The 13,126-nt window shown below is 51.6% G+C and overlaps 1 protein-coding gene and 1 non-coding gene across 3 annotated transcripts; both read left to right on the plus strand.

Annotated features, from left to right (window-relative positions):
* The first annotated feature begins 4,919 nt into the window (after positions 1 to 4,919).
* Positions 4,920 to 12,151, plus strand: ODC1 (ornithine decarboxylase 1). Of its 2 annotated transcripts, none has more exons than XM_027077885.2 (12): positions 4,920 to 5,059; positions 7,479 to 7,624; positions 7,713 to 7,846; positions 8,131 to 8,304; positions 8,483 to 8,655; positions 8,922 to 9,056; positions 9,174 to 9,255; positions 9,441 to 9,524; positions 10,306 to 10,468; positions 10,551 to 10,663; positions 10,959 to 11,173; positions 11,671 to 12,151. In XM_027077885.2, exons 3-12 carry the CDS (start codon positions 7,745 to 7,747, stop codon positions 11,813 to 11,815), a joined length of 1,386 nt encoding a protein of 461 aa, XP_026933686.1. In that variant the 5' UTR covers positions 4,920 to 5,059; positions 7,479 to 7,624; positions 7,713 to 7,744; the 3' UTR covers positions 11,816 to 12,151. The 2 variants fall into 2 exon arrangements, with proteins under 2 accessions (XP_026933686.1, XP_026933688.1); XM_027077887.2 differs by having other exon boundaries at positions 7,728 to 7,846.
* LOC113592558 (small nucleolar RNA SNORA42/SNORA80 family) lies at positions 6,396 to 6,530 on the plus strand. Its single transcript, XR_003412464.1, has one exon. It is a non-coding gene; the product is annotated as a small nucleolar RNA SNORA42/SNORA80 family (small nucleolar RNA).
* Positions 12,152 to 13,126: the final 975 nt, after the last annotated feature.

The following is a 13,126-nucleotide window of genomic DNA, read 5'->3' on the forward strand; positions in this document are numbered from 1 at the left end:
TCCAGCGTGATATTGTTGGCCCTTCAGTCTGGGGCCTGACTTGGCAGGGATGTGGAGCTCACACCGCCTCCAGGCAGAGCGCACACTTTCCAGAAGGCCTACCTTGGGCAAGGGCCCCCCACATGCTGTTCCCTGCCACAAGAGGGAGAACTCTTGCGGGCTCTGGGGCGTCGCAGAGGTGGGGCAGTGGCAAAACCCAGCAGACGTGCCGTGACAGGTGGGGTCAGAGGCAGTCAGCAGGAGCCCAGGAGAAAATCAGACAGAAGAGGCGGTGGGTGGAACAGGCCCTTGGTAGTTCCCCGCTGGTCCCCAAGACCCCAGCCAGCCCACAGCTGCAGCCAGAGGCTTCTCCCTCACCCAGTACATCAACTGCATGCAGGAGACACTCGATGTAAACACGCACTGAATGAATGAATGAATGAATGAATGACCAAAGGAAGAATATTCAGAATCTTTTCTCCCTCTGACTTTAGAGAGCACACGGGGAGAATTTCCCATGAGCGTATCAGTCACGTGGCCACAAGTCACAGATTTCTCAGGGCACCCCTCCTTCCAGCCTAACAATATGGAGTGACTTTTGTGTGCCAGGTACTTGGCTAGAAACCGGACGTATGAAGATAATTGTGGCCCTGACTTCAAAGGGAGTAGGAAGAGACCGGGGGACAAGACCGAGGTGCCCATACTGTGGGATGCATGCTGTGAGGACAGGCAGGCAGGGTCCGTGGAACAAGGTGGGTTAGGAGGGCTGGAGTGCAGCAGATGGGACTAGGAAGGTGAGCAGGGCAGACCCCAGAGGGTCCCCGGAGCCAGGCTAAGGCGGTCGGACTTTACCCACTGGGCCAAAGGCCACCAGCAAAGAATTTTAGATAAACCAAGGGAAGCTTTTAGATGAAGCTTCTGTTCTGCTCTCAGTCCCCGTGTTAGGGAGGCCGCACATCTGAACGCTGGCTCAGGGCACAGGTACTGGGGCTCTGTCTCCAGGCCACTCAAAAGGCAGGCTGTGGGAAGCAAAGCATTGCTAAAATCACTCGGCCAGTTTCAGTCGGTTAGGTGCCCGACTCTTGATCTCAGGGTCATGAGTTCAAGCCCCATGCTGTGCACGGAGCCTACTTAAAAAACTTTTTTTAAAATAAACATTTCTAAAATCAATTTGCCAGTCGAGTGAACGCCTGCTCTTGACATCTGGACGGAGGCCACCTTTTCTCTGCAATGTACTGTGCGGTTACCGACTTACCTTCTGGGCTCCAGAAGGCCCTGGCCCAGTTCCTGCCAGATGGCCTCTGTCCTGGCAACTTCCCAAGAGAGCCACACCAGGGCGGGGGCAAGGTGGGGCCGTGATGCAACACTTATAAAACAGACGTCCTGGGACTTCCACATGGGTGTCTTTGGCTCCTGACAGATACCTTTGGAGATGCCCCCCTGCTCTGATGAGAAGCTCTGATGAGCCTGTTGCTCACAGCGAGGAGGGCCATCCGGAAGCTCTCTGCGCCTGAGGCACATCATTTGGATATTGGCAAAGGCAGCGCGCTTTCCACCTCGGAGGGCGGACTGGGATTTTGGAAACACCTAAAACAATTCCAGGGCACGGCCGGAGGGTTGGTGAGTGCCTGAGCTTCGGAAAATTATTTTTGGTCAAACAACCCCCATGGGAAGAGCGCCCCATGACCGGTTCCCAGGTGTCCTGAGTTATGGCACCCTAGCAGGACAGGTCCTAACCTCTCGAAGTCCACATGTCCTCATGGATGTCCTGGGCCTCCCTCCATGGTCTGACTGTGCTTCTGGGAGAAATTTGGTGCAATGGCATACCGCCTTGGACACGTGGACAGAACACAAACCCATTTGCCAGGAAGTTTTCACTGTCTAATATTCCAATGTCGACCCCATGGATACACAAATCTTTGCGGAGTGTTGCCTTTTAATGTCACTTAATTGTCTCCAGCGAAGGTTACTGTTTACATTTGTAATCACTATATGACTGTAGAAGCCCTTTCAGGTAAGTAATTACGGAAAAAATACCTCCTTCTTCGGACACGTCCTCATTTTTGGTTCCAAAATTGTGTACAGTGTATGCATACATAGGCCTCACTGTAAGAGAAGTCGGAAATTCTTAGAACATCACGGTGCAAGAGTTTGCATGTCTATTTCGGTCCAGCCAGAGTGTTTTACAGAAAGAGCCTGAGACCCGGAGGGAAGGGAAGCCCAGGGCTCCAGAATGAGCTCAGTGGGGAGGGTAGCTACAAAATTGGAATGGACCCTGGAACTCAGGTGGGTGCGATGACTAAAACCACAGATCTTCCTGGCGCGTCCAAACGTGGTTTTTGCTGTCTGTTTGCTTCCATGACCGCTTCTGCACCAAACACAAAAACCTCACCTTCACGTTAGTGTAACTTTTAGTAGTTGGCCATCACATAGTTTACAAGGATCTTTGGCTTTTTGTCTAAGGAAAGAAATGGCGGGGTGGGGGGTGGGGGGAGAGGACAGTCTAGTGAAAATATGCAAAGACATTAATGCCACGCATATGAATAAGGCCAGGTTTAGTCACCATCGATTTATCTTCTCAAATCCAGGTTAGTAGCCGGGTTTCATGACTCAGTCCCTGCTGACTCCCAGACCCAGGGCCAAGGCCCTCTCCAAGAGTTTGCCAGCAGCCAGCTGGGCCAGCCCTCAAGGAAGCAGCACGGCCTCCTTCCCTTGCTTCTGTTTCCCTATCTGGGTCAGATGGATCATCTGGGAAAGACGTGGCCTCCCCAGAGGAAAGTACAGCACGTTGGCAGGAGTTTGCATGTTTGGAGAGGGCTAGCCCACACGATGGGCGACCTGGGTGTGAGCGGCACATATGAACAGCAGAGGGACAGGCTACCCTCCTTCCTCAGGCAAGAACTTGCCTCTATGTTTCAGTGAATACCTCGAAATCTAAAATATAATCACACAACTAAGCTGAAACGGGACCCTAGATCTGGCCCCAAGCTGGAGAATCAGAAGCTCAGAGCCTCAGGGAAGTGGCAAGACATGGGCGGACTGCCCTTCCCTCCAGGCTGTTACCAGGATCCCAGGTGTGGAGACATCCTGTGCCCTCAGCCTGGAGGAGGCGAGAGAGCCAGCACAAAGTTCGTCTGGCAATGACCGGCTGACTGACGGGCCAAGGAAAGCTGGGAGTGTGGACACTGTTCCCCTCTTGGCTTTGGCATTGGAGACTTGTGGAATGTGAGGAAAACTCTGACATTGGGAGAAAATGTTTCTTCACAGAGGGGGGACAAATGTTCATCATGATTCTGAAGTGTCTGGGCTGGAATGTTCTCTGAAGGGGGAGTAATCTCATCCCTCCATAGGAATTAAGCTTGTTAGGGTGGAGATAAACCCCCTCCTCCCTTCTCTAGTCCAATTTGCCAGGCACCCTCCCAGTGGCTGCTCAAGGACCATACAGAAATAAAGTTGAGCGAGGTGGGTCCCAGGCCTAGGGGACAGGACAAAGGAGGTTTTCAAAATGCCTCAGGGTTTTGCAGCTATAAATATCTTTGGGTCATCTAGTCAAACCTCGTGCCCAGAGAACGGATGGAATTTACCCAAGATCACACAGCAAGTTGGGGCCAGGAACAGGCCAGAGCACTGAGCTCCTCCAGGGTCCCTCTGCACCAACTGTGACCTGGGCTATTTTCAATGTTTTTTAAATCCTCACTGGCAACCCTCTGGTACCCCCAATTCCTTCCTCTCCCTGGGGCCAGCGGTGTGGGGTGTCCCACAATGGAGAGGCACAGTCCTCCACCAGAGGCCACGTGCGCTCTAAAGGACAACCAATTTCCTAAGCCTTTTGCCTTTACGTATTCACTGTGGAGACTTTAATGCGAGGCAATCGCAGCTGCCCTCGGAGATGTCTAGTCATTGACGAGTGTCATCCAATATGGTAAAGGGCAGTGGGGCAGGGGGCGGGGGGCTCGGTGGCTTCCGGACCCTCTACCTCCTCCCCCTTCCCCTTCGGCCCTTAGACAAGCCTCTAGCTGAACACTGAACAAGGGTCTTGGCGTGGCCATTGCTCCCCGCCACCTAGTCGAACACACCTGGATAGGTCAGGCACGGTTTATTGGCCCAGGAAGGGCCTGAAGCGGCGCCACCAACTTGCCAGGTGACCCTCGGCATGCACCTTGCCCCTGTCTGCGTCTGTGTCCCGTTCTTGGAGCGGAGCCAGGATCGTTACAGGTCCCGTCCCTAGAACTGGAGGGGCCCCGGCAGAAGGGGCCAGAGTCCGCCCGGCGGGATCCACGTGGCCCGCTCGCGCCCGCGAGCTCCTTTCTCTGCTCTAGGGCGCACGGCATTTATAAAGGGCCAAGTGGAAGAACAGTTCTGCCCGGCGCAGATGCTGAAAGTCGGCGTCGGCCAGCAGCAGGTCTCGCAATTGCGCGGGGCAGGCTCCCGCCCCTGAGGTTGAGACCCAGGCGGACGGCGGGCGCCAGGAGAGATCCCCAGCCCTGCGGCGTGGTGCGCGTGCGCGGTCCCGCCGCAGGGCCGGGGAGGGCGCGGGGCCGCCGGGGGCGCCCCGCGGCGTCGTGCGCGTGCGCGTGCGCGTGCCTCCCTCAGGGCCGGGAGGGGTGCGAGGCCGCTGGAGTCTTCCTGCGGCGTAATGCGCGTGCGCAAGTCCGCCGCAGGGCCGGGAGGGGCGCGAGGCCGGGGGCGGGCCGGGTGGCGCTCGGAGCTGCTGACGTACAACTGCCCGCGCCCCCCGCCCCTCCGTCCGGCCGCGGGTTGGCCGCAGCCACCGCGCTCCGCCCCCTTCCTCGGGGGACGCCCGGACGGAACCGATCGCGGCTGGTTTGAGCTGGTGCGTCTCCATGACGACACGCGCGGCGCTATAAATAGTGGAGCGGCGGCCCGTCGGCTTTGTCAGTCCCCTCAGCCTCCGCCGCCGCCGCCCCTCTGCCAGAGCTCCGGCGCCACCTCGGGCCGGCGGTCCTCCGCGGGAGGGAGCGAGGCGGCGGGCGGGCGGCTGACGGGGGCGGCCGGCGGTCCTGCGCGCTCGGCGGCGGCATCTCCATGGGACTGGCCCGCGGCGCCGGTGCGCTCTAAGGTGAGAGGGGCGCGTCTGGGCGGTTGGGAGGCAGGAGGGGGGACGGCCACGTGTCCCTGCGCGCCGGGCCAGAGGCCGGGGGACCGACCCTGCGCCTGAATCTGTGAGGGACACGTGGTCGCAGAGCCGGCTGCGGCTCCCTGAGCCTGGTGGTCGCTGCCCTCCGGGGCCTGGTTTCCCCCGTGAAGGGGGGCGCCGACCCCCTGGCCCTGTGCGGCCGCCCTCGCCGCGGCCCGTCCTGCCCGCGATGGCCCCGGCTTAGGGCAGCCTGGGCTGGAGGGGACTGCGTTTCACCTCTTCCGAACCACGTCAGTGAGTGTTCAGAGCCGGAAGCTGATGGGAAGGCCCGGGGTTCCTTCAACCGCTATTCTTTTTTAAGACGCGCGTGGCAAGCCCGGCAGCAGGTGCAGGAGAGAGATGAGCGAGCCCGTGCAGGTCTCGGGCTCCCATCGCTCCTCTCACTTTTATTAGGATGAGGCAAACCGTTTTGCCTCGTTGTCCTGGAGTTTTGTATCCCTTAGTTTTCGCGTGCAGAGGAAATGACCCGATCTCGAAATTCGCCGGCGTTGCTGGAGCCAAGAGAGCCTTGTAGTAACTGTGGCGATAAAGTCTCCATTCGCTGTGAGTTGCGATTGTCCGTTTAAGGAATCTTGGACTTCGCGATTGAAGAAAAGCCTAGAATGTATAAGATCGCAGGTCAGGCGAGCAGACATGCAGTTAGGAGGCAGCCCTCCGGTTTTCAGAAGAAAGCTGATGGTGGTGGTTTGAGAATCCCAAGTAATTGGGGAACGTATGGAGAGCACAGCCTCTGGAAATGTCTGGGGAGGACAAAGAATGTGTTGACTTCACGTAAACCTGAAATTGGGCATAATTTAGTTGACTTGTGAAACGTTTTCCGTTCCTTTAAATTAGTGTCTGTCTCTTGTAATACTTCCCAGTTGGCAGCAAAGAATTTCGTAGCAGAAAAGTGCGATCTTGTGCTAATTGACTCATCATTTTAAGGAGCTTAGCTATACAAACCCCGGAAGGTGGGATTTCTTTATGTTGCAAGTTATTAAAGTAAACCTTTAGAAGGTACTTAATAGTGACATAGTGCAAAGTAATGAAAACTTCCCAGGTGTAGGCTTGAACGTTGCCTTAAAGATAGGCCCTAACTGAATAACCCTGTCTGCCCCTGAGTGGCCTACGCTGTGTGTTATTTACACAGCCGAAAAAAAGCGTTTGCTGTTCCCTTAGTCCCCTGCCTGCCTCTAGGGGTGCTTTGGGCAACGTAGGAGGCTGATAGTGCCAGAAAGTCACGTTACATTAGGTCAAGTCTTAAAACAAGTCCTACCATGCATGGGTTTGGATTTATGGCAGGCTCGTCCCCCTGGGCCTCTCATAGTGCCCCATGCCAGAGCCAACCGTGGCCCCGAACCATTGCCTGGCCTCCCTGCCGTAGGCTGCAGGCACTGAAGCGGGTCGCACAGTGAAAACAAAGTCCCCTGCCTAGCAGCAATTAAATAGGTTAAAATCGGTAATTTTACGATCACTCCTTTACCAGTGTCCCATTTCATGAAGGCCAAGGACAGTGGCTCAGATTGTGACGAGCTTTACTTTTGCTTATTCATAATCCACGTACGCTTCTTTATTTTTGTTATTCGTAAAGTTAGCCAAAAATTAACTTCCATGTGATTATTGTCGGTAGCTAAGCAAGTGTTAGGGTGCCTGTGAGGACAGAAGAGGTTGCCAGAGTTGTGCTCACCGGACAAGAGCCAACCCTGACTCCAGAATGCTGATTTCTGATCAGATACAGCAGCCGTAGTGCATCTTCTTGATAGGAAGATTGCACTTTAAAAAAAAAACAAAACACATGCCTGGTATGAAAATAAAATAGCATAAAAATTCACAGCATTTTTAGGAAACTTAAGAGCACAACGTAAGTTGAGCCTTAGACACTTCCACGATGCCTTTTGGTCACTAAGTTACTCTGGTGCAAGACTTAGCGAAAATAGGAAATACAAGATGTTTCTAGGGTGCCTTTCCGTAATTAGCGTAACGCTGTTTTACGCTTCTAAAAAGCTAGAGCATCTCTGAAAGCAAGTAAACTGACCACTACAAAATTTTGTCCACGTTTGTGAACTAAGTGAAGATTCTGAAACCGGCTTTCTGTAGGTTTTTTAGCATAAATACTTGAAATGCTTATTTTGGGATGTGCAGTACTGCATACGGAATTTTAGCGTGGGGCTTGAAAAAGGCTAGTGTTGAATCTGGTGTCCACTTGGATAGTGTAGAGGTTTGTGGGGTCATGTGACTTCCACCTGGAATGATGCGATTCCCGAATCCAGGGAGCGAGCTGTCTGCGGGGGTGCTGGAGTAGCCTGGCTTCCTGTGTGTGTGCAGTCCGCGTCTGATGTTTCAATTTGATGTGTTTCCCAAGGGAGACGGCGAATTCTGTGTTCATCAGAACTTTTCCACTGCTGCACCGAGGGCACGCCCTTCCTCCGGGGGGCTTGGGATCCCGGAGAATTGCCTTTGTGAAAAGCTGGCAATAATTTCTTTAAATTCCGTCTCTTAGTTTTCCACGTAAGTATCCGTGGTTGCTGCAGGTTATTGTTAAGAATTATTAAGTGTCGCAGTGAATTCTGAGTGAATTTCTCCACCCTGTTTGCAGTTTGTTACGTTTCAGAGGAACATCAAGAAACCATGAACAGCTTTAGTAATGCAGAGTTTGACTGCCATTTCCTCGATGAAGGCTTTACTGCCAAGGACATTCTGGACCAAAAAATCAATGAAGTTTCCTCTTCTGTAAGTATATCAAGTCCATGCTGGCAGTGCAGCTTTGAAAATGCTGGGCAGATGAGTGGAGAACTTGAGTGGGAACCTTAAGGAAATGTAATGGAGCTCAAATGTCTTGTTAGGGAATTTGGGATTTATTAGCTGTGGATCACCCAGTGGTAATGGTGATATTCGTGTCAGTGACGGGAGTAAAAAGATGAGGGTTCACTGAGAACGATGGGAGAGAAGAGGGGCCGCATGTGGGATGTATTATTAGGCTGCTGCTGAGTCCCCTGCAAACACTCTTTCTGCAGGATGATAAGGATGCCTTCTATGTCGCGGATCTGGGAGATATTCTAAAGAAACATCTGAGATGGTTAAAAGCTCTTCCTCGGGTCACCCCCTTTTACGCAGTTAAATGCAATGATAGCAGAACCATAGTGAAGACCCTAGCTGCCATTGGGACAGGATTCGACTGTGCCAGCAAGGTAAGCAAAAGCGGCAGGGCTCCAAAGTCCTTCTGTAAAATGGCGCTGGTGTTCCCAGCAGGACAGATCAAAGTTGTGTGTTTCTTGGGCAGCAGATCGTAGTGCGCAAGCTGCCGTGTTTTTCTTTTCTTTCGTCGATTAGCCGTGTGTATATAATGCACGATCTATTCTTTTTCAGACTGAAATCCAACTGGTGCAGAGTCTCGGGGTGCCTCCGGAGAGGATCATCTATGCAAATCCTTGTAAACAAGTGTCTCAGATTAAGTATGCTGCCAATAACGGAGTCCAGATGATGACTTTCGACAGTGAAGTGGAGTTGATGAAAGTTGCCAGAGCTCACCCAAAGGCAAAGTGAGTTACTCCGTTTTGAGGGCAGGGTCAGGTATGGGGTCTGCAGGTTGTCAAACTCAGATTTCCGGTTTTGTGATTTCTGTACCTTAGTAAAGTATAAAAGTGTGCTGGGTCGGGCAGAGTCGAAAATCGGAAAACTTCTTGAGTGAAACCGTGTGAAGCTCAAACCGCAGGATGTCCGAGCCACAGAGCCTTGTTGTTTTAACCGTGGCTGTAAGCGGTCTTCTGTCATGGGAAATTTTTCATAACGATCTTCCTGCTTCTAGGTTGGTTTTGCGGATTGCCACCGATGATTCCAAGGCAGTCTGTCGCCTCAGTGTTAAATTTGGTGCCACACTCAAAACCAGCAGGCTTCTTTTGGAACGGGCGAGGGAGCTAAATATTGATGTCATCGGTGTCAGGTGAGCTCTTGGTGGTGGCATAGACGCTAAGATCTTAGTGCGCCTTTCATAGGTCTTCTGTAAATCGTTCTTTTCAGAAATAGCAAGAAATCATATATTGTCCTTTCTTTGCCCCAGCTTCCACGTGGGAAGTGGCTGTACCGATCCCGAGACCTTCGTGCAGGCCATCTCTGACGCCCGCTGTGTCTTTGACATGGGGGTGAGTATACGTAAACCCAAGTGTGGGGGTGGGAGGAGGGGGCAGGGCTAACAGTGACTAGACTTTATTCTAGAATTAACCTGCGGAAGTCACCGCATATTCCAGAGGCTTAAATCCATCTGCATACAATTTGAAGACTTGGTATCAATCTGACTACTCGATTGACCGAATGTTCTTGACTCTAGGCTGAGGTTGGTTTCAACATGTGTCTGCTCGATATCGGTGGCGGCTTTCCTGGGTCTGAGGATGTAAAGCTTAAATTTGAAGAGGTAATTATAATAAAACTAATACTCATAGTTATTTTCACAAGTTCCGTTTTGGAGTATTTTGAAACTTCTTTAAGTGTTTTAACTAATATCAAAAGAAATTGTACAAACAAAAACAATGTTTTGGTATTAGTATTTTCAGTAAGTTCTGTGCTATTTAAAATTGTATTTAATATCCTTTGGTTTTGTAAGCCAAAATGAGTCCGTTTCCCCCAAAATCTTGGAAAATAGTTGATTATGTTAGGAAATGTTGCTGTGGAAAGTGAGCACGCAGACTTTGGTACATCATTACCCCAAATGTGCTTTTTCTCGGTTTTGTATTTCTCTTTAGACATTTTAATTGTTTAGTCACTTAGGAAGTTAAAGTGGACATACTGTTAATTGGACCATTACAGGGTGGTTGAGTTTGTGAAATAGGCCCACCTTGTAAAAATCTTATGAGGCAGGCAGGATGGCTTTATCCTATTGGATAGATTAAAGGATTCAGGCCCCTTGAAACCTTAGTAAGCAGTAATAAATTTATACTATCACTTGATAGACTCATAACCCATAACATCTTCTAAAGGATAGGGGAGTGTCCGGAGGGGAATCCAGATGAAACCATGGGACACGCAGGCTGGTTTTTAGGGAGATGTTTGTTCTCTTGCCGTTGTTGCTCGATCCTAAACCTCCCTGCTGGTGGCTGCTTTCACCTTTTTTTATTCTGTTACTTCCCAGAGCGCTGGTTTTTGCTCTTCCATGCGAGTTCCCCTTGATGATGACCGTTCTTGTCTCTCTCTCCTAGATCACCGGTGTTATCAACCCCGCCCTGGACAAGTACTTCCCGGCAGACTCGGGGGTGCGAGTCATAGCTGAGCCCGGCAGATACTACGTCGCGTCCGCTTTCACGCTTGCAGTTAATATCATTGCCAAAAAGCTCGTAGTAAAGGAACAGACGGGCTCTGATGGTGCGTATAAAGGTTGGATCCTTGCTTGTGTAACTGTGCGTTGGTACAAAACGTGGTAATTGAGACCAGTCTGCCTTTCCAGATGAAGATGAATCGAGTGAACAAACCTTTATGTATTACGTGAACGATGGAGTGTATGGATCATTTAATTGCATCCTTTATGATCATGCACACGTGAAGCCCCTTTTGCAGAAGGTACTTTTTTTTTTTTAAGTTTCTTTTACTCGTTTTGAGAGAGGGCGTGTGGGGAAAGGGCAGGGAGGGAGGGAGAGAATCCCAAGCAGTCTCTGCGGTGTCACTGCAGAGTCCAGCGTGGGGCTTGAGCCCACGGACCCGCGAGATCATGACCTGAGCCAAAATCAAGAGTCGGACGCTTAACCGACTGAGCCACCCAGGCGCCCCTGTACCTTTTGAATATAACACATACACCAGTGAAAGATGTTTGGTCCTAACAAGTGTAACTAGGTCTATTTTTCTGTCTTAAACGCAGAGACCCAAACCAGATGAGAAATACTACTCAACCAGCATATGGGGACCAACGTGTGACGGCCTTGATCGCATCGTTGAGCGCTGTGACTTGCCCGAGATGCACGTGGGCGATTGGATGCTCTTTGAAAACATGGGTGCTTACACTGTTGCTGCTGCTTCTACTTTCAACGGGTTCCAGAGGCCAACCATCTACTACGTGATGTCGGGGCCGACATGGTTAGTGACCAGAGTCTCCGTGCACGTATGTGGGTCTCGTAAGAATAGATTTCTTCTTGGGTTTTTACTGGCTCTTGTCTGGTTGAGTAAGAAATCATTCTATTTGGATTTAAATACAGTGTTTTTTAAAACAGTTTATTTTCTGCCTGTATTAAGAATATGTGCTTTCCAGAATTTGGAAAATACAAACGGAAAGAAAATCCTCCTGATACCGATCTGTATTTCCTTTCAGATTTTTGCAAAGGTGTAACTATTTCAGAAAAGAGCAATTAGGGTATTTCTGTAGGACTAGAATATTTTGACAGGTGTGTACGGCCTGTGGTTTCCCTGTTACCAAAAGAATGGTTGTGAAGAAATGCTTGCCTTAGAAATACGTTGACTTGCTTCCTGATGACATAGTAACTGAGGAAGTGAATGGGCTCGTAAAGAAGTTATTCTCGTGGCGAGGCTGCCCGGGTCGGTGATCAGGGTTTCTGACTGTGCCACGTCTGTCTCAGGCAACGGATGCAGCAGATCCAGAACCACGACTTCCCGCCCGAAGCGGAGGAGCAGGATGCGAGCGCGCTGCCGGTGTCCTGCGCCTGGGAGAGTGGGATGAAGCGCCCCCCGGCCGCCTGCGCCTCGGCCAGCATTAACGTGTAGGTGCTGCTCCTGGAGCCGCTCACTCGGGAGTTTAGCTTGAATTCTGGGACTGGGGGGGGACCGTCTAACTTAATTACCGCTAGTTTCGAAATGTCTTTGCAAGTAGGGTTGGCACGGATGCAACAATACGGAAGACTAGGAGTTGGGGTCACTTATCTGTGTTCCTATGGAAACTATTTGAATATTTGTTTTATACGGATTTTTATTCACTTTTCAAACATGCTACTAAAGAGTGCCCCTCAGCTGCTGAGCAAGCGTTTGTAGCTTGTGCGTCGGCAGAACGGGCCGAAAGCTTAGTGCTGTGACCGGTTTTAAAAATAAAGTATCTTGAAATAATCGGGCATTGGGGAATTTTTACACCGTGTCCATTCCAAACGGCTCATCCCGAGTGTGTGTTGTGAGGGGGGGACCGATGTTTTGCCCCACTGCCGAGAAGGTTGTCGCCGAGGACTTGAAAACCCGTGGTTTTCAGTATTTTGAAAAGCCATCAAAATTCCCTTCGTCCTGTTGAGCGTTTTTCTTTCAAGTACGTGAGTTTTGTAGAAAGCTGGCCGCGTATTTGCAGAAAGAACAGTGGACCCGGCCCACGTGCAGGCGGAAGGAGAAATGTGGACGAGACAGGCCGTGCCCTCTGCTGCTGGCCCGGGTCAGACCCCCGAGTGTCCACAGCAGTGGCTGGTGGAGGAGGGCCCAGAGCCCCTGGTTGACTTGATTGTCGCGTCAGGGCTTGTGCCCAGGGAAGGAGGACCCGTGAAACCCCTTGCGTGCTGCCTTCGGGCCCCACCTTTCCTTCCCGCCCGTCTTCTCTCCCAGGACAAGCTGTGTAGCTATGCGTTAGGAAAGTGGTACAACGTTTGGCAGTCAACTTACTTTAATAAATTCGACGACCATTATCCCGCGTTGTAGAGTTCTACCTTCTTCGACCTCGTCTGCTGGCTTTTATGTTCTCTTCCTCAACTCCAACCCCTCCTGCCCAAAAAAGGACAGCAGGTAATCCCCAAGATGGGAACGTCGAATCCCTGCAGTAGCTGTACACGGGGAGGGGAGGCCTGGCTCTGGTAAGCCACCGGCCCCCACCGGTCCCCGAGCGGCGCCGTGTGTCTGGAGGTGCACAGGAAGTCCAGATGGGAAGGCTGCGGCTCCTCTCGGGGAGAAAAGGAAGCCGAGCCCGCCAGCTCCTGCTGTGTGAGTACATCTGCCAGAGGATTTGAGGGGAATGGCTTCTGTTTCCTAAAAAGCCACCTTCCCCCAAGACCCGAGTTGCACATGGACACTGCGTCGCTGTGATTGCCGTTGCCTCTTCCTCGGCTG

Source organism: Acinonyx jubatus, chromosome A3 (genome assembly GCF_027475565.1).
Source record: "Acinonyx jubatus isolate Ajub_Pintada_27869175 chromosome A3, VMU_Ajub_asm_v1.0, whole genome shotgun sequence".
Classification (NCBI taxonomy): Eukaryota; Metazoa; Chordata; class Mammalia; order Carnivora; family Felidae; genus Acinonyx; species Acinonyx jubatus.